This window comes from Epinephelus lanceolatus, chromosome 6, assembly GCF_041903045.1.
Source record: "Epinephelus lanceolatus isolate andai-2023 chromosome 6, ASM4190304v1, whole genome shotgun sequence".
Taxonomy (NCBI): domain Eukaryota; kingdom Metazoa; phylum Chordata; class Actinopteri; order Perciformes; family Serranidae; genus Epinephelus; species Epinephelus lanceolatus.
The window spans coordinates 42,636,893-42,664,644 of record NC_135739.1 but is presented as its reverse complement, the minus strand read 5'-3'; the positions used below and the strand labels follow the sequence as shown (position 1 = coordinate 42,664,644).

General features: G+C 41.3%; 1 protein-coding gene across 1 annotated transcript in view; it reads right to left on the bottom strand.

The window, feature by feature from the left end:
• arhgap39 (Rho GTPase activating protein 39) overlaps window positions 1-7,557 on the bottom strand; it is a 242,489-nt gene extending 234,932 nt beyond the window's left edge. The window contains exon 1 of the mRNA XM_078169082.1: window positions 7,435-7,557. Coding sequence (XP_078025208.1) covers window positions 7,435-7,445 — 11 coding nt within the window. The 5' untranslated portion in view covers window positions 7,446-7,557. The remainder of the gene's footprint in view (window positions 1-7,434) is intronic.
• Window positions 7,558-27,752: the final 20,195 nt, after the last annotated feature.

Here is a 27,752-nt window from a genome sequence, read left to right as displayed (position 1 = left end):
ACTGGACTATGATCAGAAATTATTATATTATGATGTTTCGTATTTTGGACTAGGGATTGTATTTTCCCATCAACTAAAAAAAAATCAATTCTTGAGTACACATTGTGCACTTTAGAGGGGAAAGTATATTCCCTCCCAGTAGGATTTAGTGTTCTCCACACATCACACAAACCCATGTTATCCATACATATTTTCATGAGATTACCTGCATTAGAATGTATTATTTTAGGCATAACCGATTTGTAGGGATGTCCCGATCCGATATTCGGATCAGTATCGGCCGCTGATATTAGCAAAAAACGTGCATCGGCATCGGCTCGGACTGCATGGAAAAATGCCGATCCAAGAACTCCAATCCAGTTTTTCACGGAGTCCGATCGGAGGGTAGGAAGAGTAGTGGTCAGTTTAGTTAACTATTTGTTTTCTGCTCTGGTTTTTTGAGAGTGATATTTTTATTTGGTTTACACTCTTACTGTTTAAGTAAAAAGCACTGATGGCATTGTTTTGGGCACAATTAGTGAAACTGGAGCCATGGATGGACTATTGCTTGTTTAAACAGTTGTACAATATTGTGTGTGGTTTTTTGTCCCCTCTGTTGGTCCCAGGAAACAGCAGCACCAGGCTTGCACTGACACTACTAAAATAACTAAAAAGGAAAGGCTGCATTGTTTGTTAAATGTCAACAATGTCTTGTGGTGTTAATCTTTTTTTTATTTATTAAGGGGGCAAAGCACAAGTGTGTGGAGTCTTGCTGCTGTTTTAATTTCAATATTAGACATTTTAAAGATTTCTTGTGTTGATTTATTTTCTATTTATTAAGGGGCCAAAGCAGCCAAAGCAAACCAACTATATTTTTCATTTAATGTTAATGTTCAAGTTTAAAGTTTGTTTATTTAACCCTATTAACAATAAACAGGTCAGTTTCTCATACCAACTGTTGTGGATCATTCTAACTAACCTGATTAAGTAGTTGTTCTTGTTAGAGTAATATCGCTTGATCAAACCTTTTCTAACATGACTGACAACAAAATAAGTGAATATGTATAATACGCGCTTGGATCAGATCGGTATCGGTATCGGCCCAAACTCAAGGCTGTAATATCGGTATCGGATCGGAAGTGGAAAAAGCTGGATCGGGACATCCCTACCGATTTGTCCAAGTATGGGTCCAGCACAAAATTAAAATCCCCCCCCCCAGTGATCAGGTTAGTGCTTGAAATATCAGGAATTTGGGCTAACACTTTCCTAAAAAACTCAGGGTCATCATAATTTGGTCCATATAAATTTAGTAATGTAGCATATTATATATTTCTCCTATAACCATAACATACCTTCCGTCTGTGTCTGCAATTGTGGATTCATGTCTGAAAGGGGTTCCCCTCCGGATAATTATGCCCTCTAGCTCTCGAAGAAAAGGTAGTGTGACATACCTGATTTATCCATTTGCACCTAAGTCTATTGTGAGCATCGTTCTTTAAGTGGGTTTCCTGTAAAAAGATGATGTCCACTTGCAGTGACTTCAGATGCGATAATACTTTGCCTCTCTTAACAGGTTCATTAATCCCATTTACATTCCATGTACAAAACTCCACCTCTTGTCTTGTCCATTTCTACTTTGATTCAGTTTGATATGCTTTTAAGTTATGAGATAATATCTCTACCTCTGGCATCTTTTGACACTCGAGATATTTCCAGCAGTACTTTGGCCTCTAAGGTGAACCTTCCGCCCTAAATGAGCATGTACATGAACAATTAGTGAAAAATAACAATTATTGTCCAAGGGAAATAGCCATTTAATTCAATTCTAAGGCTTTCTCAAAATCCCCCTAGAAAGAAACGAAATATGCATCCCAAATTGATGCTCATTAAGATGTAACAACGTGAGATGGCTATACAGAGATTGTTACTAAAACATTTATGCTGAAAGGAGATCACTAAACAAGATTTGTCACACTTAAAATAAATATGTAGCCTATAGCTTACCAAGTGAAAAAGCCTGCACTGGACATTTTAAATGTTGTCAGAATAACATGTCTCGGGTTCGCATTTCTGTAATTTACTCTTTGGTTACCGCCGGGCGGTGTATTAGTCACGCATAATCTTCAACTAATCGATTAGTCGTGGGGAAAAAAAATCTGCACTTTATTTTTACTTCTGTGGTGGTGTGTCTGTGTCACTCTGCAGTTACACCTCCAAAACACTAGTAGGCGGTGGAGGACTATGTTAAGTGCTGTAAAGTTTAGTTCAAATCAAACTTTATTTATATAGTTGATTCAAAACACACATTAAACACACATTAAACATGGCTTAATAGAGACAATTTCAAACACAAGTACGCAAATTGGCTTCACTATATATCGCAGAATTGACAGACAAACACTTGTCTTTATCTGGACACATTTCCCCCACCAATACAACATGCTAACGTTATTAGCACAAGTCTATGGTATTTTACATTGTATAAACTAGCCTAGCATCTAGCAATCTTTCCCTTGTCTCATATAAAGCCTGGGACAACAGCAACTAACAAAGGTAACGGTACATCATTTGGCTCCATTACAACTCACAACATTCACCGACAAAACAACTGTCTTATACTAAACACGTTTTCCAAGCAAATACAACATGCTAACGTTATTAGCAGCAGCCTATGGCATTTTACATGGTATACATTAGCCTAGCGACGAGCGGAGATTTCCTCTGCTCATTTGAAGCCAGGATGAATCCCCAAGTATAAATCCCTGAAGGATAAATCACACACAAGACTTAAAATGCTATTTTAGTGGAGGCTTTACTGTCTTCACAATTTATTGTTTCTTTTCTGTGAAATACAATACAAGCTTTGTTTCCACTGAGGGAAATGGTTTCAGCTTACAGAAACAAACAGGAGGTTTGCGTCACCGTGTCACTGAGCATGAGGGTAGGCGAGTTCAACTTTCTGTCAACAACGGGGGTGTTTTGAAAACTACCCCATTTTCATAGGTAACTTAGCCTGTCCCCCCGCTGCAGGAAATAATGGATTAATCCTGGAAAGCTACTGATGTAGCACTTTTCTTCTTATGAAAGTAACACGGCGATTATTCGACCAATGAGAATTTGGTCAGACGAGAGCATAGCGACCAAATAATCAACTAGTCGACCAGGAGACTACAGCCCTAGAGTTGAGACATACAACAGTTCATATCCCATCCATTTTTATTTTACGTGCTGGTATTGGATCAGTACTCGGTATCAGCAGATACCTAAGGTTCAGGGATCGGAATTGGTATCGGGAAGGAAAAACTGGTATCGGTACATCTCTACTATAAACATTACTAGGGCCGTAACGGTACATGTATTTGTGTCAAACCGTTCGGTACGCAACTTTCGGTTCGGCACGACCCTGTACCGAATTATTGGGCGCAGGATATTATTTTATTTTATTCTATTTTGTTTTATTTAAATTCCGTTTTTGCAAGCCGAACCATTTAAAATATCTAGTTCCCCGACGGACATAATTGAGTGACGGACTGAGTCCGACCGTAAATCTCCGCTTTCACTTTGTGCAGCGCATTCTCGCATTTTGACAACATGGCAAGTGAGCTTGACAAACCTGAAGACCCACCCGCAAACCTTAAGTCCTCCGTTTGGGAACACTTCGGTTTCAGGGTAAAATACGAAGATGGAAATAAACAAGTGGACAAGACAAAAGCAGTGTGCCGACACTGCAGAACAGCGGTCGGGTATGTACTTGGAAACACGTCTAACATGCTAACGCATCTAAAGTGATACCACCTGAGTTTGAACGTTAACCGGCACGACTAGAAAAAGTAATCTGGTGCAAACTACGATATCGTCGTCGTTTAAAAAGAAAGAGCGTTTCCCTGACCATCGCACTAAAGCAATAATCAACGCCATTGGAGTTGAGTAAAATTGTTTAAGCTGCACTTTAGATATAAGCATGTTTTGTTTACTGCACTTTAACAAAGTGGGAAAGCTAAGTAAGTTCCTAGTAAAACTGAATCTGAGCAGGCTTTAAAGCTGACTAGCTGCATTATACTTTTTATTTTAACTGAGTAAAACTGTTTAAGCAGAAATGTATATTTATAGTTTTCATTCAAAAAATGTGTTAAAAAAACAGCAGGATTTTATTTTGCACTTCTATATTTCTATTTTCATTCAAACAATGTGAAAAAGCAGGATTTTATATATATTTGTTTCTTTCAAAAATTGTGTTAACTGCTGTGGTGGTATGTTTTAATAAGGTTACCAATAAGTAAAAGATATTTAATAGTTGTTTATTTTTTTTCATTACTGTACCGAAAAAAAAAACGGACCGTGACTTGTGTACCGAGGTACGTACCGAACCGTGATTTTTGTGTACCGTTACACCCCTAAGCATTACTGAAATGTTGGTTATGTCCTGCAGATAAAAACGATGATAGGAGATGGAAACTTTGTAGCTTTCTATCACTTTCTTTCTCTGACCTGGTTGATGGCATCAGCAAATTTCGCCTTCTCATTCAGAGGAACTATGTCATCTTGCCCCAGGTAAGGCTGAAGCGACTGTATATTGTTTTTTTGTTTTTTTATTGTCAGAGTATGATTTTTTTCTGATCTTATCATGTTTTTTTCTCCTCTTCAAAAATATTATTCATATTTCAAGGGAAAATGTTTTACAGGCTGAGTAGGATAGAAAATTTCCTTGTGACTGTTGAGGTCATGGCAGTCAGATCCAAGCCAGGTGGTAGGCTAGCAGAGGTAAAGGTAGACCATCAGGCCCAGAAAAGAAGGCAGAAGGATGATGATGGTGAGACTCACCCTTTCTACAAATATCAGGCAGAATTTTAGTTCTTGAGTTGATTTTTAATTTTATATCCTTGTCTCAGGCCACCCCCTACTGTTGTCACCATTAAGGGAGAAGCTGCTGGTCTAGCAGAGGATGGTCACTCCAAAGCTGCAGCAAGCAATGAGGGCAACAGCTAACTGTACTGTGCTGCACTTGAGAAAAGATTCACCAGTCTATTAGATAAGTGAAAGGAGTACAAAACTGAATTTCAGGACACTCAGGAGCCATAAATTCTGCAGCGCACCCTCCAAGCTGATAATATCTTGACCCAAGACCAAATGCTATCTTATCAGTCATCAATTATTACTGCACTTGTGAATGATGATGGTGCATTTTGACCAGATCAATGGGTTGAGTGAACTAAGCCTCTGATCTGTGTTATAAGACTCTGACAAACATGCCTGGATTTGTATAATGCTCCAAAGCCCACAGGCCAGACCTGCAGTAGTGATTTACAAGAGGCCGAATGACCCCTGCAGCACAATTTTAACAGGCATCAATTATTAACTCACGCTTATGAGCTTGCTTGCTGGTGGAAAGAAGCTGCCATTGTCTGTATTCAAGATGCAGCCCACACCCACACTTTAAAGACATGCTTAATCTAAAAAAATTTACTTTTTCCATCTTATGCTCTGTGCTGCTACAGAACACAGGGTTAAAGAGGCTAGATTTTGGTACTGTTCATTATTTATGAGGGAGGAGGGGGTGGTCCAAAAAGGAGGAGACATGTCAAATAATTTTTTTAAGCACTACGTTTTTTATTTTGGCTTAGGGAGGGGCATGCAAATTTAAATGGATGTATTTTGTATTTATTTTACCACCGTTTTTTAAAGAAAACATGCCTTCCAAACTCACGGTTTGGAAAGCATGTTTTCTTTCAAAATCAGCAAAATGACTTCATTTGTCATAGCCAGAAACTATAGAAACATAAATTATCGTTGGATTTTCGAATTTCACAGTCTTTGGACACATCATGTGCAGCAAACGCTTCACTCAGTAAAAACAAAAAATAACCACATCTAAGCTTTAAAATAGTGATAGTTGATCAAAATCACTTTATTCTATGTCTCATTTAAAATTTGGTCAAAAACAAACCGTTTGCACAAACTAACCATCATGCAAAACAAGAGCAAAAACTCCAGGATTTCGACTTCAACTTTGAACTTTCAAACATCGAAAGGTAAATCTTAAACATCTAATAACTAATTTTTTGGTGGAGGGAGGGTCATACATTTTCCACCAGTCACTCAGGGAGACTTAAGGAAAAATATTTGTAGCTTTGGAGAGGGTCAAAAAAAGTAACACCCCAGCCACTTCAGTAAGTGATGTTACTTTTGCTGAAACACCAAACTCAATTTAAATCAATCATATGGATGATTTTCCCACAGGGAACAACTGATTCAAAAGTGGCTGTTAAAGGGGAACACCAGCTAAATTGAGAACTCCAATATGTTATTTCCATGGCCTTTGAAAAGTTCATAAATATTTGTGAACATGAGCTCTCTCAAAGCCAGAAACCAGAGAAGCAAGTCTCAAACTTGTGATGTCACAGGGTATAAAGTGTGGAGCTGCTCCATAGACAATGAATGGAAGCCTGATTTTGTGGACCCACAGAATGTTTGTTTTCTTCTAATACCCAAATGAGCTTTATTCTGTTGTAGTGTTCTCAGTTCTGAAACAGAAAATCTACCCTTATACTCAGAACATTCCCCTGGCTGTTCTCAGTGTCATCTTCATTATCTATGGAGCAGCTCCAGACTTTATACCCTTCACACTTTACACATTTGCGTTTTAACACTCTGGTTTGGGAATTTGGGAGAGATTTGTTCATTTTTGCTATTATTTTGGACTGTCTTGGAGCAGAGGAATAACATGTATGAATTTTGAAAATGAGTGACGTTCCCCTTTAAGGTATGTGTTGTGTAAAATACGTGATTTTGCCACTAAGCAAGTTTATATAGATCTGCCCCTCATTAAGGCCAGAATGGTAATTCAGGGATTCTCTGTATCTTGACAGCTACAGGGCTAAATAAGATGGTGTTAGAGAGGTAACAGGATGGTGCCACACTTCTCCATTTCCAGAGCCTCCTCTCATGGGAGGCGCCTCCATCCATCATGAGGATGAGGGATGCTGCGAAGGAGGATTGGGATAACCTAGCTAGCCGAGCCTCAGCCCTCATAAATACTGGGTGCATAGGTAGGTTTACTGCTAGCATCCAGCTAAAAGAGCAGGTTAGCTGCATTCCAGCAAAGAGACGGCAATTTAAACCGACAGGTGCAACAGCAGCACCATCATACACAGCCTCCTTGTACCGCTCCTTCCACCTTGACAAATATCCAGAGTAAAATGCCCGAGCCAACAACCAACAACCCGGTGAGCGGAAAGAAAACAAGCCATAATTCACAGATGTGTTTTTCATTGTAAAAATTGTTAAATCGTGTGAGCGAATAAGTGGTGAGCTAGCTAACACCCGCTTCAGCACAGCGACTGAACGAACCGCTGTTAGCCTTGTCGCTGGGTTGGCTACCCCCCTCTGCTCTCAAATGAGGCATCGAATAAAAGCGCTACCTGGAGAAAAATACAGCATGTGTGCTGTCAGACTCACCTCTCTGCCATTTTCCCGACGGTTCTTAAAATCCGTTCAGAATAAATCCCACAACGGCTCCCATGTTGCCGAAATTGCGGTCGCCGCAGTCAACGAGTCACTCCTTCCAGACCTGCGTCAAGGTATCAACAATGACAAATACCACGTCCGGTCAGTACCTTCACAATAAAAGCTTCTCACCTATTGCGTTAATGTGGCACTTAATTTGGAAATATCCCCAGAATATATAAATGAGGTACTGTTTTAATGCCAAGCATTCGTAGTCTGTATACATGACTGATAAAAAAAATAAAACGTTACAAAATAACAAATTAGTACATCTAAATTAAACATTTTTATGTAGACCTAGCAGATAAATCACAACCAGTCATTAAACGCCTTGCAGAGCAAAGCTACAGGGGCGTAGCACCAAATTCTGGGCCCTATGCATAAACAGTCTCTGTGAGCCCCCTACACTTCCTCTCTTGGTCCATGTCTCTGTCAAACATGGATGGATCAAGCCCTGAACACAGAAAGCAATTTGCAGGTTACAAAACGCAAGGCGCACTGCACTGCACTTTTCTTTTTTAAAAATTCTATGCCACTAGTAAAAAAAATTGTTTGCTGCGCCTACCCTAACCTTCCTGTGTAATCGATCTACCATTTAAATAAAATATTAATTTATTTCACAGTAATTAATATCCAGTTCCTAAAATGGACAGACAGAAGGTAGTTGCTCTAGCTCAGATTGAGGGTGATAGGCTGTCAGTAAATAGTTTGTTGGGCACAGAGAAAACAGAAATATGTGTGGGTACAAGAAATTAAAAAAGAGGGTGGATCATGGGGAATACTTCCTGTTGGTCCAGGAGCTTCCCCCCATGATGGCCATTTCCAGGCATATTTTACAATGACTCAGGGGCAGTTTGACAGCCTGCCTAGCATAACAAAAATCAATATTAACCTTAAATTAATCCTTTTAATTAATCCTGCCAAGCGATTGAGTTTCTCCTCTATTGTTTACCAATTGTAAACTTGTTGTTGCTACCACCACAGAAGGCCCCCCCATAAATCATCTGATTGGACAATTGAAAAAAAGCTGAGATAATGTGGGGTGTTTTCATACTCTGAGTTTAAATAGTTTCACTTGAGGAGTTCAGAGCGCTCCAGCAAAAATGCCAGGCGCCCAGAGCGCAGACACTCTAGGCACATAGCAACACAAAAACTGTGAGCAAAAAGCTTCATTCTCATTAAAAACAATTACAAAAAGCCACCTCCAGCTGCTAAAATGCTTTCTGTGTGATTGGATGGTGACTAAACAGGCCCAACAGGTCCAAGTGCCAAAAGTGTCAGGAAGTACCCAGGCTTTCATTTGCAAAATGTCAAATGACAAATAAACATGTCGATCAGGAAGACACTCAAAATGACCATAAAGAGACACAAACCCACAAGAACATAAATAAAGACTACAAAGAGATGCAAAATCATAACAAAGTCTGTGTCTTGTTATAGGAGAGGTGGTGGGGCCCTTTGCATATCTGTGCCCAGGGGCCCCTTTTCTCATAATCCACCCATGCTCCTTTTGAAAATTTCTTTTACAAAGTAAGTAACAGCTCCTCCCACAAGTCATCAACAGCCTCTCCCGTGGCGGGCAGGTGCCTTGTTCTTTTTAAACCAAAAAGGTTCCGCCAATATGTCTACACTACGAGGTGGAAAATTAGGCACCTTGGATCAACTTGCCAATCCGGCTCTGTGTGTCTAAACGCTCACAGCTTGCCGGCAAAATGGCCCAACATTTGCCGAAAATCTGGCAGTGTAAAAGGGGCTACAGTTTCTTGATGTTAGCCTACTTACTTTGATACCATTCATGTCAGTCTGTCATGACAAGTGTATTTTATTAAAACCATGTTACATACTTGTTGCATACCTTAATACCTGTATACCTACATGTAAGTTAATATAAAATAACTCAAACACATGGCAACTTGTGAGCTCCAAGATGTTCTCTATCATGATATTTTTTTTCTCATAGCAGCACCATGGATGTTCAGGTTAAAAAGTAATTGTGTCATCCAAGGGTAAAGTACTAACATGTTCTGCACTCTCCTCATACAATCACCAAGACAAAAATGCAACTGTTTTTTAAATTTTACTTTTATTTAACCAGAAAACCTCTTGAGATTAAAAATCTCTTTTTAAATAATGTCATACCTGAGACAGGCAACAACATATGTTACAGACAACATAAAACAAAACAAAAAAATCCCAAATAAAAACTATACAGCTCTAAAACAAGCAAAAATAAAACACAAAAGGATATTACTACGAAGAAAAGCCAAAAAGTATCTTAATATATTCTATACTGAACCATAAACACACAAGAAAAAACCTAACGAAACCACAAAACCACAAATGTTTACCTTAACGATGTTATTTTGAAGTTAACATTCAATGACTTCCGGTACTCATATTGCCAATTTTAGCTAACTTGATTCGAAAGGGAACGCGCACTGCATGTTTCAAGTGGCGATGCATTCGCGTTAAATGAAAAAGACTGTGCGTATGGAATTCGTTTTGGTCATACATGGATCACCAGAGATTCCAGGTAGTACATTTGTATTACTCTGTCAGGTTTTGGGGGATGGCAGCCAGTCCTAGCACGCTCTGGGGCACCCTGGACATGTCTTCAATGCATCACAGTGTGACCACAGAAACACAGACACTCCCATTCACACGCCACTTAAGAACTACTTGGAGACATCCACCACTGTGACTGTGGGATGAAACTCATGACAACACACGGGAAGTGTCAGACGAGAATCAGACAACTTCATGTATGAACTGACAAGCAAGGGAATCCAAGTACCAGAGCAAACTACAACGTTTCTCAAGAAATGTTGAGTTTGTCTGATACTTGGTGCTCATCCCAATGCTAATATTACCAGTACTAAATGGCATGCGTGCGTGTGTGTGTGTGTGTGTTGGGGGCGGGGTGTATGTATTCTAATTTGATGTCACATTCTACAGTCCAGTCCAGTCTAGTAAATAGGCTATCACTTGGCAGACACACGGTTGTTTGGGTTACAGTCTATGGGTTGGATGTGAGATATTTTGTCGTGACTGGAGATTTTTTTTTGTAAACTTTCTGATACTTATGGACAATCAAGAGAGAGATGGGTGAATGTCCATCATTCGTGGAAGAGGAAGAAGATGCCTTTTTTCCCACATTTTGACTGCATTAATAGGCTGTCTGACATGATTAATGATTATCTTTTGGTGACTGGTTATTCAGGTTTTGCAAATTATTTCAGCAGGTATCTTTAATCACAGTAGTTATTTGACATCAACTGCCATTTTTCACAGCAAAAAAATATGACTTTCAAGAAAAAACTGACCTGAATAGCTTTTTTTAGCTGATTAGCTGGTTTAGCTAGGTTTTGCAAATGCTGTGGCAGCTTAGTTAATGTTAAATGGCAGTCAGAAAGTTGTTTGACAGCAGCGTTCATTGCTTGGAGCATAGAAAATGCTCCACTGCACATCGTGGAAGAAGGTCTTTCTTGCACTGTCTTTCCAGGGAACGCTCCAGCTCGACCTCATGGATAGTGTTTTTGAAACATGTCACTTGTCCACTGGAGAGAGGTGTCTCATCCCATATCTCATTGTCTGTGTTTTCACCCAACTCACTCTCTCAACTCTGCTTAAGTGCATTTGTGTTGATATCAGTGTGCCTTTGTATGTAAGATGACTTGCTTTTACCTAGGAGTTCAGAAGGTGCGAAACAGCAAGACCATAATAAAATGGGCTCTTTGCGATCAATGGCTCGTAGATGGAAGTCATGGAAACTGTTGGTGCAGACATTCCAGCTCCAAAGCTAAGTTAGTTCTGAAAGCTACCTGACTTTTTCAACTGTTCAATGCAAAAATTCTTATGTTATCTACACACCTCTCTTAGTGACATATATATGTATTCATTAACTGAGTAATGCCCTTTGGTGCCCCAATTTTATCTCACTAAAAGGGTTTTTGGAAAGTGCTCTCTGTCCACTGGAGAGAGGTGTGTCAATAGGCTTTTTCAAGTTAATTTTTGAGTTTTGAGTTGAACTGAACATCTTGGAATAAGGTCTCTCCTGTGCTATTCTCCGAGGGAATGCTCCAATTTTACTTCACTGTTAATGTATTGGAAAGTTTTTCCCTGTCCACTGGAGAGAGGCATGTTAATAGGCTTTTCAAATTCAAATTTTTCATTTAAAATTTCTGTTATTGTCATTGTAAAGACACCTGAACACCTTGGAAGAAGGTCTCTCCTGTGCTATTGTCCCAGGAAATACTCCAATTTGACCTCACTTAGGATGCATTGGAAAGATTTTCCCTGTCCACTGGAGAGAGGTGTCTCAATAGGCTTTTTCAAGTTAATTTTTACTTGAGTCATTTATGCTATTTTCACATTGATGACTCCTGCAGGCCTTGGAAGAAGGTCTCTCTTGTATGTTCCTCCCAGGTAATACTCCTGAGTTTACCTCACTGAGGAAAACTTGGAGTATTCCCTATAACGACAGTTTGACCAGTCTATCACCAACCAACCAGGAGACTTCATCAAACGCAACCCAAGGCACGTTTAATCAAGACCATAATAATAGTAAGCTCCGCCATTATCGGCGTTACTTTTTAAAGTTTCGGTTTCATGTATCATACATATGGACATACGGATTACTGTTAATTAACATGCTGATCTGTTCTGTACAACATCTATTGCACGTCTGTCCGTCCTGGAAGAGGGATCCCTCCTCAGTTGGTCTTCCTGAGGTGTCTACCATTTTTTCCCCCGTTAAAGGGTTTTTTTGGGGGAGTTTTTCCTTATCCGCTGCGAGCAGGGGTGGAAATCCCAGGGGGGACAGGGGGGACATGACTCCCCCTTCAGTAAAGCTGTACCCCCCTAGAATCATTTGAGAGACAATTAATAATTTTTGAACAATGCAGTAGTATTTATTGAAAGCACAATGTAAGCGGTGATCATTATAATCGCGCAAGAATGTGCTATTTAAATCTTAAAAGATTTAGGCCCCCCCCTCCCATTCCTAGTAGTGGTATATCCCACACTCTTTCCAACGGGCGGGGCTGCTTGGCAGCAGTAGCAGCGTGTGGCTGGACCCGCTGCCCACATTGCGCATCACAGGGTAAGATGTTCACTCACACAGACACAGTTTAACTTACACAAGTTACAACACATCCCATTTACTGTTACAAGCCCCAGGCCCAGGCTGATAATATAACTGTCTGCAACATTTCTCCTGCATTGTTCAAAAGCCTACTCAATTACGAGTGCTGCTAAGCTAAAAGCTAATGATTAAGCTCAGAGTTTAGTGATAGTCAGAGAGGACAGGAGAGAAAGAAGAGGGAGAGGACAGGACAAGAGCAGTCAGTGGCGGAGCGGCTCGTAGCTAATGGGTACCTGTCTGAAGGCTCTCCACCTGTCAGTGAGACAAACATGAATGACGTGCAGTCTAACGGACAAGGAGCGGTCATTACGCGCAACTATTATGCACGGTTGTGGCGGAGTGGCTCATATGGATACCTGTCTGTAGGCTCCCCTCCTGTCAGTGAGACAAACATCAAAGACGTGCAGACAAGGAGCGGTCATTACGCACGACTATTACGCACGGTTGTGACGGAGCGTAGCTAATGGGTACCTGTCTGTAGGCTCTCCACCTGTCAGTGAGACAAACATGAAAGACGTGCAGACGAGGAGCAGTCATTACGCGCGACTATTACACATGGTTGTGACGGAGCGTAGCTAATGGGTACCTGTCTGTAGGCTCTCCTCCTGTCAGTGAGACAAACATCAAAGACATGCAGACGAGGAGCGGTCATTACGCGCGACTATTACGCACGGTTGTGAGGTGCGCAGCAGCAGATCTCACAGCACACTGTTTATAAACCAGTTTACCAGTTTAATTGCAGGAAATGTTTAGTTGTAGTTTTAGTTTAGTTAATATAGACATTCACTCTGCCTGTTGGAGAGATAGAGAGAAGATCAAAGCTTCAAACTGCGGTAAAAGATGCTGTATAAAAGACAGGCTACAACTTTTTTTCCTTGACCCCCCCTGGAATTATTCTCTAAATTTTTACTGTTTATTGTCCCCTCCAACTATGAAATGGGATTTTCGCCCCTGGCTGCAAGGGTCCTTAGGACAAAGGGATGTCATATGCTGTAAAGCCCTGTGAGGCTAATTGTGATTTGTGATATTGGGCTTTATAAATAAAATTGATTGATTGATTGATTGATTGATTGATGTATCATCATTCTGCAGCCTCTCTCCTGCTCTCTGCATGTCAGGGCTGACCTCACGCGCGCGCACACACACACACACACACACACACACACACACACACACACACATACACACACAACAGAGTTCAGTCAGACATCAGCAGAGAGGCCACGGTGCAGATGAAGGGAATATAACTTCAAGATTACTCTAGCTGACAACAACTACACTTGTTACTGTAAGTAAGTGTGATAAAACCTCTGCCAGCCAAGCCAATACTTTATCAATACGTTGAGCACATTGCGCTCACGAGACTACCAGCAAAGTGTTAAAGACAAACTAAATGAAAGCTGTCTGTATGTAGGCTAACTCTTTATCTGAACATGCACCGGAGGCAGCCGACCTGCAGACAGTGAGTGTCCTCTGTAGAGGAGGGACAGAGAGCAGGATGAATGACTGATACTGATGTTTGTCTTCATGCTGAGATAACGTGACTTTCTTCACTCAGTATTGCGATGTCAGGAGGAATATTTATATTCCAGTGAGATATTATCAGAGGTGGGTAGAGTAGCCAAATATTGTACTCAAGTAAGAGTACTGATACTTTAGAACAATATTACTCAAGTAAAAGTAAAAATTAGTCATCCAAATAATTACTTGAGTAAGAGTAAAAGAGTATTTGGTGAAAAAACTACTCAAGTACTGAGTAACTGTTGAGTAACATCTGATTTATTTGTAAAAAAAGAATATGAACGTAATCAATCAATCAAAAATAATAATCTGCAAATTCATGTATTTTAAACGATACCCCTTTAACTAAAACAAAAATAAATTAAATCTTTACAAACATAACATAAATCAAGGCACAAGAAACACAAATATATTCTTATATATACTGTACATATATATATATTGCTTTAAAACAATATAACTCAAGTAAAAGTAAAAAGTATTTTGCATTAAAACTACTCTGAAAAGTACAATTTAAGTGTAACTGAGTAAGTACCTCTGGATATTATTGGGTTTAAAATAGTGACTCTGTTGTTGTAAACATGACTGTTGCTGCCATGGACTGTATAAAACTATATCCTGTGTAACTGACCTATAAGGAAAGCATCAGGAGGTGAGGTGTGTGCATGTGTGTGTGTGGAGGGTAGAGAGGGAGATGCTGGTAGAGAGATAGTGTGTGTTATTAGATACTGTTAATGTCACTTATTATACTTCTGTGCATTGATAGATCTTTTTTTAGTCTGTTTCTGCATCATGTTGAGGAGGGCCATGCCTGTATATATAAATACATATATGTATGCAAAAAAAAAAGTGGATCGGTTGCACGCTGCTAAAAATGTGGCCCATTGCCATTATCTGGTTTTGAAATGTGGCCCAGTTGAAATAGTAATTGAATAGCCCTGCTGTAGTTTGTTTGTTTGTTAGCTATCTAACAACACATCAAAAATAATTGTAAGCTAGTCTTGTTCAGTGAATCAGTTTATCATGTACACTAAAAAAATATTTAGGCCTAATATTTAAGATTGTTTGCTTATAAATACATAAACCTGGTTGTTCTATATTTAAAACACATTGGGTTTATTAGTGCTATTAAATAAATCACATTATTACTTATTATACTCATTATTATTACTTGAGCTTGTTTTATTTATTCATTTCACAGATAGTTATACATCCTTAGTCCTTAAATTAAATTCATTATGGACATGGACTTAAAATCATTGTTTTATTTTATGGCCTTGCTGCCCTGGCTTGTGGCCTTTGTGCCCTCAAAAAATTGACAACATGAAAGGCCAAGTGGCCTTGCCCCTAAAATGACAAAATTCCAGGCCTTACTCAGAGGCTAAGCAGGGCGGGTATTCACAAGCACACACGCAGGGTTGCCAGGTCCACTCATTAGCCATGACTTTGGGCTTGTTTGGAGTTGCTTATGTGGGCTTGCTCTCTAAACTTCGCCTTTCTCTATATATATCCATCTAATAAGTTATTTTAACGCATGATAGTATGTCGGACTGCAGGGTGTTTCAACAGCTCCGCTCCCTCCGCCACACACCTTCTCCGCATACACACAGATGACAGTCAGTCAATGAGACTTTTCACATTTAAACTGCACGATTAATGGAGGTTCTTTAACTATTTCTTTAACAAGTGGGTGAAATATGGAGAGAATACAATAAAGATTTGTAGAAAGAGAGGGGATTAAAAGATTCGACTTCAAGAGGGGGAAGATTCAAAGGCAGTGTGCAGATTCAGATTCTGTGTGAAATTTTTCATAGCCCTGGTGTTTGTCTGTGTCTGTTACGTTGTCCCACACAACAATGCAGTGTAGTGTAGATAAGTGTACAATGTTTTATAATAATAATTTATTCTATTAAGCGTCAATTTCATTCATTTAATATATTCAGTGTTGAGTTTCATAACATACAGTTGAGTTTCATTACATGCAGTTCCAATAAGGGGGCAAGCAATTTGACATATTTGAGCATTTTATAAAAAAGTAACGCTATAGTTACTTTTATAGTGCAGTAACTCAGTTACTAACTCAGTTACTTTTGGGGGAAAGTAACGAGTAACGATAACTAATTACTTTTTAAAGTAATGTTCCCAGTACTGCTGAGGATGTATTGGAAAGTTGTTCTCTGTCCACTGGAAAGAAGCATCTCAATGGTCTTTTTTAATTTTTCATTGATAATTTCTGTTATTGTCATTATAGAGACACCTTCACACCTTGGAAGAAGGTCTCTCATGTGCTATCTAAAACTCCAGTTTTACCTTTCTGAGGCTGTCTTTGGAAAGCTTTTCCCTGTCCACTGGAGGGAGGCATCTCAATAGGCTTTTTCAGGTTCTCAGGGAACACTCCAATTTTACCTCATTGATAGTGCTCTTGAATGTTTTTCTGTGTCCACTGGAGAAAGATGTCTCAATAGGCTCTTTCATATTAGCATTTTGAGTGGAACGTTGTCATTTATAATTTTTGTTAATTTCATTGTAAAGACACCTGAACACCTTTAGATATTATTCTTAGATGTTCTATTACACAGATATATAACATCCCTGGTTTCACTTGACAACTTCTACAGGTTTAATAACTTCTAACATGTTTTTTTTTTTTGTGTAATTTTCTTTTTATTGGTTTATAGAAGCAGTATAAAATGTTAACAAAATCCAAAACCAACTGAACATGAAGACCGTAAGCAGAAAAGGAAAAAAGATAAACATAACAAATAATAAATAAAAACATAAAAGTACAGTGGGTGGGGCTAAAAGTCACATCACAGGGTTTCTAGTAGGCTACTTATCAGACAAAGTCAAGTCTAATGTTTGAGACATAAACCAGCCATTTTGTCCAGTTCTCAGTAAAAATGTCCTGGGTTCTCAGACTGAAAGTCAGTCTCTCCATTATGAACCAAGTCATTCCAATCAACACTAGGCATTTCTTTTTTCAGTCATTTCTTGGTTAAGGATTTTTTTTACATGCCACCAATAGTATTCTTAGCAGATAATTATCCTTTTTTCTCCATTCAAGTTCCTCCAGACTAATCAGGTACATCAGTTCAAAATTAAAGGTTATTTTGGTTGAGAAAACCGTTTCAAGAATGCCATGAATTTTAGTCCAAAAGGAAGCAACCAAAGGGCACCCCCAGAAGATATGGGGCTCTAGTTTCCCGGCACGGCGCAGGGTGGCGAACCCCGCGCAGAGCTAGTTTCGAGCAGCGCAACCCGAGGCACGCTCAGTTTGGTAGTTTGGCAGACCGAGGTGCACTGAGGTGGGTGTGCCGGCGCAGCAGGGGGAGGTGTCGACAGATCCAGCTTGGCGCAGTGACAGTTTCGTGCCAAAAGGCTTCACCAAAGGTGCGCTAAAAGCTCGCCAGCTGAAACCAGGTCTACTGTCAGCGCAGGGGGAGCGCAGCCGGTGTAAGTGGAAGTTTGGCTGACCGGCGGACAGTGTGCACATGTCACCAAAACCTCACAGGCAGGTTTCCAGAATATCAGGCACATTAACAATGCAATAAATACCCACAAAAACCACTATTCAATGCAACTACCTGCAATCAGCACATAAATGTATCTCTATATCGACTGTCCCGTCACATCTGATGTCAGATCAAAGGGGATTGGCACCGTTTGGCACGTTTGGCACGCGTAATGGAAACCCAACCTGATCTGATTAACACAGCTGCAAGCTAATGAGTTCACATCCCTCTCAGCCAACCACAAACAGCCACAGCATCAGATAGGGAGTATATATTCAGCATCTGTCATCTTAGACTACGAGAGAGAAAGAGAGAGCGTTCGCGCACGAGAGAAACGCAACATTGATTTACAATTGTGGTGACCTCCTCCCAGGCTACCTTTGCATCATCAGCCCGTGGAGGTCTGCTCGCAGTTCCGTATAATCGGACACTGCGAGCTTGGACCTCCCGGACCAAAACATCAGTTTCCTCCTGGGAGAAGTTTGGCCGTCTGACGCTGCTGCTCTCTTCTGCCATGGCGAATTAAGTAAACTCTCATTACGCCTTCGCGCGGTGCATTTAAGGGCGAGGAGAGGGGCTCATTTGATTGGTGTGATGTGTGTAAAACCCACTCCACGCCTTCTCTCCTCCCTCTTTCCGACTCGCGCAGGTAGGAGGGACGGAGGTGGGAAAGAGGAGTAGCTGCGCCAGTGCGCACGGTGTGCCAAATTTGCAAATTCCACCTGGCCACACCCAGTTGGCGAAGCACAGGTGCGCTGCACCTCCGCCTCGCCCGGTCTGCGAAACTAGAGAACATGGAAGTGGTTTGCTGCTTTGTTCCCACACAGTCGCCAACAGTCCATTTGGTTTTGTAAAGATTTTTTCTGGGCAGGAGTACAAAAGTAATGCATGACATTCTTCCAACCAAATTCTCTCCAGGATGGAGAGCTCGTCGTTTTCCATTGTTTCAGTCGGTCAGATTTATGTTGATGATGTTTATGTTGTGATCTTCTCTCACACAACATATGGAAATACCTGTTAGAAGAAGAAGATGATGTAAACTGAATGTAAACAGAAAGGTGGCTTTAATTTATCACTAGCTGATGGCTAGTGGTGGTGCTAGTTCTTGAGTCTCGCGCGAGTTGCCATGTAAACATAGTACGCCTGCAGGGCAGGCTAACTGACCACGGTGAGAAATTATGCTGGATTACGATGGGCGAGCCGTTCTGATGTTTTTGAAATGCATTAGCGGAGTTTTATTACATTTTCAAAATGTGGGTTCCATTCACTTCAAGTGTAGCTGTTATTCCGGCTAGCTGTTATCCTCCAATACCCCGAACGAGTTTTGTGGATTAAAAAACTACACTGGACTTCTTGTCGGCATGAGGGTCAGTAAGTACTGTCTTTATTTTCATTCTAAAGTGGCCATTTCCTTTAATTCGTTAGCCCAGGCATGCTATTATTATTATTATTATTATTACACAGTTATGATTGTCTGACTGAAAGGTCATATTTATGAGTGCATCTCTGCTCTTTGGTCCCTGGTGCATCTCTGGTCCCTCCTCAGCTCAGGTCTTCACATGGCAAAAGGACAGGATTCAGCACTGTAGAAGAAGAATTGGCCATATTTCTTTGCCAGAATCTGCAGGTGGAGGCGGCAGCTGCAGGTTGCTGACAAATGCAGGTTGCTGACAAATGCTGCAGATGGAGGTTTGGCCAAGCTGTCTGTCAGAATCTGCAGGTGGATGCACGGCTGCAGCTTCCTGACACAGGCTGTAGATGGGGAAGCTAAGCTGTCTGCCAGAATCTGCAGGTGGAAGGGATGGCAGCAGGTTGCTGATAGAGACTCTAGTTAGAGGATGGCCAAGCTGTCTGCCAGAATATGCAGGTGGAGGCAACGGCTGCAGGTTGCTGACATATGCTCTAGATGGAGGAGCTGAGCTGTTTGCTAGGATCCGCAGATGGAGGCGCAGCTGCAGGTTGCTTGCATAAGCTGTAGATGGAGGGTTGGACAGGCTGTCTGCCAGAATCTGTAGGAAGAGGTGTGTATGAGCCATATTTAATTTATCATTTATTATTTTATATTATATCCAGCAAAAGTGGAACAAGTGGCTGACAAATCTTGAAAAAGTGGTGGATTTCAAGGTTAACAGATGTGTCAAATCTGAAGGATTTGGGAGGATTGTTAGTGCCCAATTGCACCGCTTTGCCGACGCTAGCGAAAATGGCTATGGTACGGCTACTTACCTCCGCATGCAGAACATGGATGAAAAGGTTCATGTTGCTTTCTTATTTGGCAATGCCAGAGTGGCTCCTCTTAAGCCTGTCACCATTCCCCGCTTGGAGCTAACAGCTGCCGTTGTTGCAGTTAGAGTGAACAAAATGCTTCAATCAGAGCTCCAGCTTCCTTTTAAGGAGACCTGCTTTTGGACTGACAGCACTTCAGTTCTGAAGTACATAAAAAGTGAGGACCGAAGGTTTCAAACCTTTGTTGCGAACAGGGTAACTACCATCCAGGACAACTCAGAAGTTGCACAGTGGAAATACATTCCCACATCCCTAAACCCTGCTGATGATGCTTCATGTGGAGTGAAGGCAGAAGATCTGCAAAGGTGGCTAGAAGGCCCAAAATTTCTATGGAAACCTGAAGAAACATGGCCAAAGTTTCCTATGGATTTCAGTATCACTGTCGACGACCCAGAAGTAAAAAGAAATGTCACGGTCAATGTCACTTGTAGACACAAATGCCACGTCTCAACTGATAACTTATTTCTCTGATTGGCAAGATTAACGGTTGCAGTTGCTTGGGTCATCAAACTGAAAGGAACTCTGCTCAAACTGAGTAAGAAAAGAAAAGAGTTGCAGCTTGTCAACACCAGTGCTAAAGGAGCACCACTGGTAGATGTGCATGAAGAAATGCAAGCTTTCACTGCAACTCTTGGGAACAAAAGGGTTTCACTGGAAGATCTCTCAGAGGCTGAGAGATCCATAATTGCCTTTTGTCAGCGAGAGAGATTCCTTAATGAAATTGCAGCGTTGGCCTCTGGCAAGACAAAAGTACCTAGAAGTAGCAGCATCTACAAGTTGGATCCTATTCTAGAAAGAGGGCTTCTGCGAGTTGGGGGACGGCTAAATAAAGCAGCAATCCCTGAGGACATAAAACATCCCCTTATCTTATCAAAGGACCAACACATCTCCAATCTTATATTCTGTCATGTCCATGTACAACTTGGTCATGGAGGCAGAAACCATGTTCTTTCCACCGCAAGGAGAAAGTACTGGATCACAAGTGGAACTTCTGCAGTGAGAAAGATCATAGAAAAATGCTTAAGCTGTAAGCTTTATGGAAGAAAGACCGGCAAGCAAAAAATTGCAGACCTGCCCAAAGAGAGAGTGGCTCCTGATCTAGTGCCATTTACTAATGTTGCCGTAGATTATTTCGAGCCAGTTGACGTGAAAAACGGGCATAGCATCGTGAAACGGTATTGTTCACTTGCATGACGAGTAGAGCCATGCATCTGGAAGTGGCTTACTTTCTTGATACCAACTCATGAATCAATGCACTGCAAAGGTTCATCTGTTGAAGAGGACAAGTTTCTCACATGAGATCGGACAACGGCACCAACTTTGTGGGGGCTGAAAGAGAGCTACGAGAAGCCTTAGCCTCTTTAAATCATGGCCACATTGAAAGAGCCTAATCACAAAAGGGAATTAAGTGGGGCTTTAACCCACTAGGTGGGTCACATCACGGTGGCGCTTGGGAGCGCATCATACTGATGATCAGGAAGATTTTGTGTTGTGTGCTCCGTCTACAAACCTTGGATGATGAAGGGTTTCATACCGTGCTCTGTGAGACTGAAGCTATGCTCAATGATCGCCCCATCACAAAACTGTCAGAAGACCCCAACGACCTTGAGCCATTAACACCAAACCATCTGCTACTCCTGAAAGGAATACCAGTTCTCCCACCAGGCCTTTTTGACAAAAAAGATCTTTACGCAAGGAGAAGGTGGAAACAAATACAGTACATCTCAGATCTATTTTGGAAGCGGTGGATCCACGAGTACTTACCACTATTACAGGAGCGTCAAAAATGGAGCCAGGAGAAAAGGAGTTACGTCCCTGGAGATGTTGTTATGGTTGTGGACTCCACAGCACCACGTGGATCATGGATATTAGGAAAAGTCTTGGAAACCTTTCCTGACAAGAAAGGTCTAGTGCGTGTGGTTCGTCTCAAAACCAACACAAATGTCATTGAACGATCCATAACCAAAATATGCTTGTTAAGTGAAGCTACAAATTGATTTATTGATTTCATATTTACAGTGGGTTAGCTTGTTTTTTGTTTATCACTATGGCTCCTTTAAATTTTATTTAATTGCTTTGTCTTCTGCCAGACGCAATTCGGGGCTGGTGTGTATGAGCCATATTTAATTTATCATTTATTATTTTCTCATTGAAATGGTTCCTCCGTACCACTAGGGGGCTGTATTTAGTGTCGCAGTGGCTGCCGCTGACCTGGGGTCACCTCAGGTCATTTAAACGGGTTCAAACAAATATACAGGGTTTGGCCATGCTAATTTGGAAGAAGCAAATAGTTTTCGACTGCGTTCACTGTGCTTTGTGAAGTAATCCGCGTTATTATTTATATGTTGTTGTATGTGATGTTATTGCCTGCTGTACGGACTTTACAAAAGTTTTGTGGAAAATAAATTGCCGGATTATTCTTAGTTCTAAAGGAGGACTCGCAACGCTTTCTTTGAGTGCACGTCGAACCAATTAACATAGCCCAGTTAGCATTAGCAGCCAGTAGTGGCTACAGTATAGGACTTAGCCATTACAAGGTGGTCACTGCAGGTTGCTGTTAATTAAAGAGCTGAGCTGTCTGCCGTAATCTATAGGTGGAGGGGCAGCTGTAGGTTGCTGGCAGAGGCTATAAATGGAGGAGCTGAGCTGTCTGCCAGAATCTGCAGGTGGAGGTGGTGGCTGGAGTTGTTGGCAGAGGCTGTAGATGGAGGTTTGGCCAAGCTGTCTGGCAGAATCTGCAGGTGGAAGCAGCGACTGCAGGTTGCAGACAGAGGCTCTAGTTGGAGCTTTGGATGAATTGTTGTTGCAGGATTTCGCACAGGTATCTGCAAGACCCTCCAGGTGGAGCTGGCTGTGGTGCAGGTTGCTGGCCTCTCTCACACAACATGTAGAAGATGGCTTTAATTCATTAGCCCAGGCATGCTATTATTACAGTTATGATTGTCTATCTTACCTGAAAGATCATATTTATGAGTGCATCTCTGCTCTTTGGTCCCTGGTGCATCTCTGGTCCCTCCTCAGCTCAGGTCTTCACATGGCAAAAGGACAGGGTTCAGCACTGTAGGTTGCTGGATGATGCTGTAGTGGAAAACTGTCAACATTTCTGTGCTAGAATCTGCAGGTGGAGGTGGCAGCTGCAGGTTGCTTGCAGAGGCTGTAGATGGAGGAGCTGAGCTGTCTGCCAGAATCTGCAGGTGGAGGCGACAGCTGCAGCTTGCTGGCGGGGGCTCTAGTTGGAGGTGTGGCCAAGCAGTCTGCCAGACTCCTCAGGTGGAGACGGCAGCTGCAGGTTGCTGGCAGAGGCTGTAGATGGAGGTTTGGCTAAGCTGTCTACCAGAATCTGCAGGTGGAGGTAACACTTGCAGGTTGCTGGCAGAGGCTTGGATGGAGGAGCTGAGCTGTCTGCCAGAATCTGCAGGTGGAGGTGTTGTCTGCAGGTTGCTGGCAGAGGCTCAAGTTGGAGGTTCGGCCAAGCTGTCTACCAGAATCTGCAGGTGGAGGTGGTGGCTGCAGGTTCCTGACAGAGGCTGTAAATGATGGAGCCGACCTGTCTGCCAGAATGTGCAGGTGGAGATGGCATCTGCAGGTTGCTGGCAGAGGCTGTAGATGGAGGTTTGTAAAAGATGTCTGACAGAATCTGTAGGTGGAGGCAGGGTATGCAGCTTGCTGACAGAGGCTTTAATTGGAGGAGTTGAGTGGTCTGCCAGAATCTGCAGGGGGAGGCGACAGCTGCAGGTTGCTGGCAGAGGCTCAGGTCCAAGGTTTGGCCAAGCTGTTTACCAGAATCTGCAGGTGAAAGAGGTGGCTGCAGGTTGCTGTTACAGGATGTAGAAGGAGGTTGGCCAAGATGTCTGCCAGAATCTGTAGGTGGAGGTAGTGGATGCAGCATGCTGACAGAGGCTGTAAATGGAGGAGCTGAGTTATCTGCCAGAATCTACAAGTGGAGGCGGCGGTGGCTGCAGGTTGCTGGGCAGAGGCTTAGATTGAGGTTGACAGAGGTTCACGTAGAACATTGGTCTTCAGCTGATGGTGAATCTGATGGAAATTGCTGGTGGAGGTTGTAGTTTGAGCATCTCTCCACAGCTGTTTGCTGCCTACAGGGAGAGGGTCAGGCAGCAGACAGCTGATATAATATGAATGCAGTTTAAAACTGAGCATTGTTGTGGAATGCCGTCCTCGTCAGGGTGTGGGATCAGCTCACTGGTCCCTGTAGCCCTGGTCCATCTGAAGGTCACAAAAAGTACAACCCTCAGACTACAGCTCCACATCATGTCAACAAATTCAGTTTGACTCCGCTGTCTCAGTTTCTAACACTATTTGTTATTATATACTGCGTGCCGACAACACATTTTCTTTTTGTCTTCAGGTTAGACGGTCTCAAGATTTTTTTTTTTTTTTCTATAGACCATGGACAGATGTTTATTTCAGTTGCATAAATTTTGCAAGTTTGACATATGGCTGTCTAAAAGCAGATATGACTGGAGTTATGGGAATCTTGCATTTTTTAACATTTCTAATCCTTAAATTCTCCAAACCTAAACCCTACAATCTTCTTTGCCAAACTCACCTATAGCCTGTTCAGTTTGGGCTGTTGTGCAACACACAATACCAAGGGGTATCTTTGTTTGGTATTTGTTCTGCTGTCATTCCTAGGCACCGTGTGTGAAACCATCTTGTACAAGTTCCACACTGAACCTAGGGGATAAACATGTAAAACAGAAAAATGCTCCTTTTTGGAAAGCTGTAATACAATATTTTATCACTTTAATGGTATCCCTGAAATTTCACTATGTATTATCAACACATTATTCACTGTTCAGATTATCAATTGATGTTTTAAAACAATGAAACATTAAGTCTCACCCAAACATCATCAACAGCTGTTTTGGGCAGGTCCTCATTTCCTCAGAAGGAACAGAACTCTTTCTTTGAAACTGGAAAATAAATTAAAAAACCAAAACCAAAACAAACAAACAAAAAACAAACAAACAAGTACATTGCTGTTAAATTTGTAAGGAGCATTTAACATAGTCTTTCAATATTTTTTAATTTTCCTGATCCTTTAAGAATGTCTTGTGCCATCTCTCTTTGTAGATTTTGAAGAATTGTAGATTTTTTTCAATGAATCAATGTGAAATGTCTGTGGAATGTTTGGAAATTCCACCAGTGTCATTTTGGCCATCTGTATGGAGGACAAAAACCAGTGTACTGTGTATGACCTTACAAAGTAAAGCAATGTGTTTTTTAACAACATGTTGCATAGAATCACCTGCATGACAAAGATCCCCCAACTGGTGTCGTCTTTCTGGAGGGTGTGAGTTATCTTGCCAGGCTTCCACTTGATGTTAACCCAGTCCTCCTTCCCAAGTCTATTCCGGCGCATCTTGAAATACTGCCTACAAGACAAAAGCAAAATCAGTTTTGTTTTACATTTGTGTTTACTCAGTGGCTTTTACTAAATGTGTATTAAACATGTTTATTTTCCATAATCTATTTCATATTACCCAAATCTGTAGCCTGCCTTTCTGGAGTCCTCAGCTTCATTTGACCCTTGCAGAGGATCAGCCACAAAAATGTGGTTTGAAAGGGCATGAAGATACTGTTTGAAAAAGTTAGATATTATCAAACCGTACATCTTGCTATAAAGGGACATGCAGTAGTGCAACATGTGTTGCTGTGTACTTACCACAAACTTCCAGAGCACATTTCTTATATTGACAAATGGTAAATGGATCTGCATTTGTATAGCGCCTTTCTAGTCATCCGACCACTCAAGGCGCTTTTTACACTATGAGTCACATTCACCCATTCACATTCATACACTGGTGGCTGAGGCTACCGTACAAGGTGCCACCTGCTACTCAGTTTTAAACACACTCACACACCGATGGAAGCATCATCAGGAGCAATTTGGGGTTCAGTATCTTGCTCAAGGATACTTCGACAATCAAACTGCTGATCTTCCAATTGGTGGACAACCCACTCTACCTCTGAGCCACAGCCACCCTATTTACCAATGATTCCATCATAGTCATGAAATGCAACCTGATAAAAATGTATAAGTGAAATAAGAACAGTTTTTTTCCCTACAATTTACAGTTGCAAAACAAAGCTTTCATGTGCACCATAAACATTATTTATTTTTCTTCATAGGACCAACCAAAGTAGGGAAGCTGCTATTCCAAAAATATTGGTTAAAAACATTTTTCAATTTGACATCAAGGACTGTAACAACGCTAAGTGGGTAAACATAGTTTGAAGCATTTGTCTCCTGGCTGTTGCATATGACACCCTTACACGCTTCAATACTGAAATAAAAAGAAATAATACATGATTACAGTTGTACTCACCCTTTTTAGCCCTTGCCTGGCCAGCTGCTCTCTTGTGCCATGCAAAATTACACCAATGGTGTAGTGATTCATGTGGTATAGTCGGCCAGCATTATCGGCTGAATTGAGGATGGCACTAATGTAACATTCTATTACCTGTTGGAAAAACTATTCATACTTGTAAAACTGTCAGGTCACTGTCAAATGTTTAAAAATATATCAGACATTTGAAAATGGATGGATGGATGGATGTTGTGTTTGTGTGTGTGTGTGTAGGTGGGTGGGTGGGTGTGTCAGGTAGAGAGAGAAAATACAATGATTGAGCAAACCATCCTCTCAGCTAAATACAGTTTATGTTAATATCAGTAATAACACCTGTGCTGGCTACCTGAAAGCTGCTGTTTGACATGTCCTTCAAGGAGAGGACAAAACAGCCTACATAAAAAATGGCTCTATGAGAGGATCCAGCATAGATATTAGACAGAGTTCAGCAGTCTAAGTACCCATTGATATATAATGTTTACATGCTGTTTAAAATGTAGGAGGTGTCACAGATCAATGTCTCATTTTGGGGCGCCCACTAGCTGACCTAGTGGAGCGGGCACCCCACGTGCAGAGGCTGTGTCCTTGCTGCAGCAGCTGCAGGTTTGATTCCAATCCACAGTTCTTTGCTGTATGTCCTTCCCTCTCTCTCTCTCCCCTTTTCATGCTACAGCAAAATAGCAAATAGCCCCCAAAAATATCTTAAAAACAAACAAACAAGAATTCTCATTTATCTCTGTATCTGAGGTTCATAGGCCACAAACAGGCCCACAGCAGTAGGAGAAGAACTAGTAAAGGCTGTAATAGTGGTTGATAGACTGAGAGTTTGAGGTCCAGTCTGTAGCATTTAGGTGACTATATTGGCAGAAATGGAATATAATATAATAACTATGTTTTCTTTAGTACCTGAGTCTTCAACAGGGGGTCCACAAACCCTAGGGGGGTGCTCAGAGTTACTCCAGGGGGGCGCCAAATTGTTTGTTGATTTAAGTTTTAATTAAAGTTATTTTCTTTTTTAAAACTTAAAATATAACTGAAAATACAAATTAACAAATTAAGCTTTGTACATGTACAACAAAAACCCATTAATGATACGCTGACTGTTACCAATGAATCCTTGTGCAATCTTGTCAGCTAGCTAAGTCTAAATAACTTTGCAGGACCTATCCAGAACAGCGCCGTGAACTAGATATTTAGAACAACATACTATTGAAACATATTGGCCAGGTACCTGTAGTACTATTCCAAGTGCACAGACATTCTTGGGGGCCACAGTGGATCATTTTGTGACGCACTGTCCACCTCAGAAACCACCAGTAAAAGAACAGTGGGTAACGCCAACGCACATAGCCATGCTACAACTGCTGTTCACTGGGCAGCTACAGGCAAACAAAAATGAGATTCTACCCAGGGAGCAGGTCCTTGTTGATGAACATT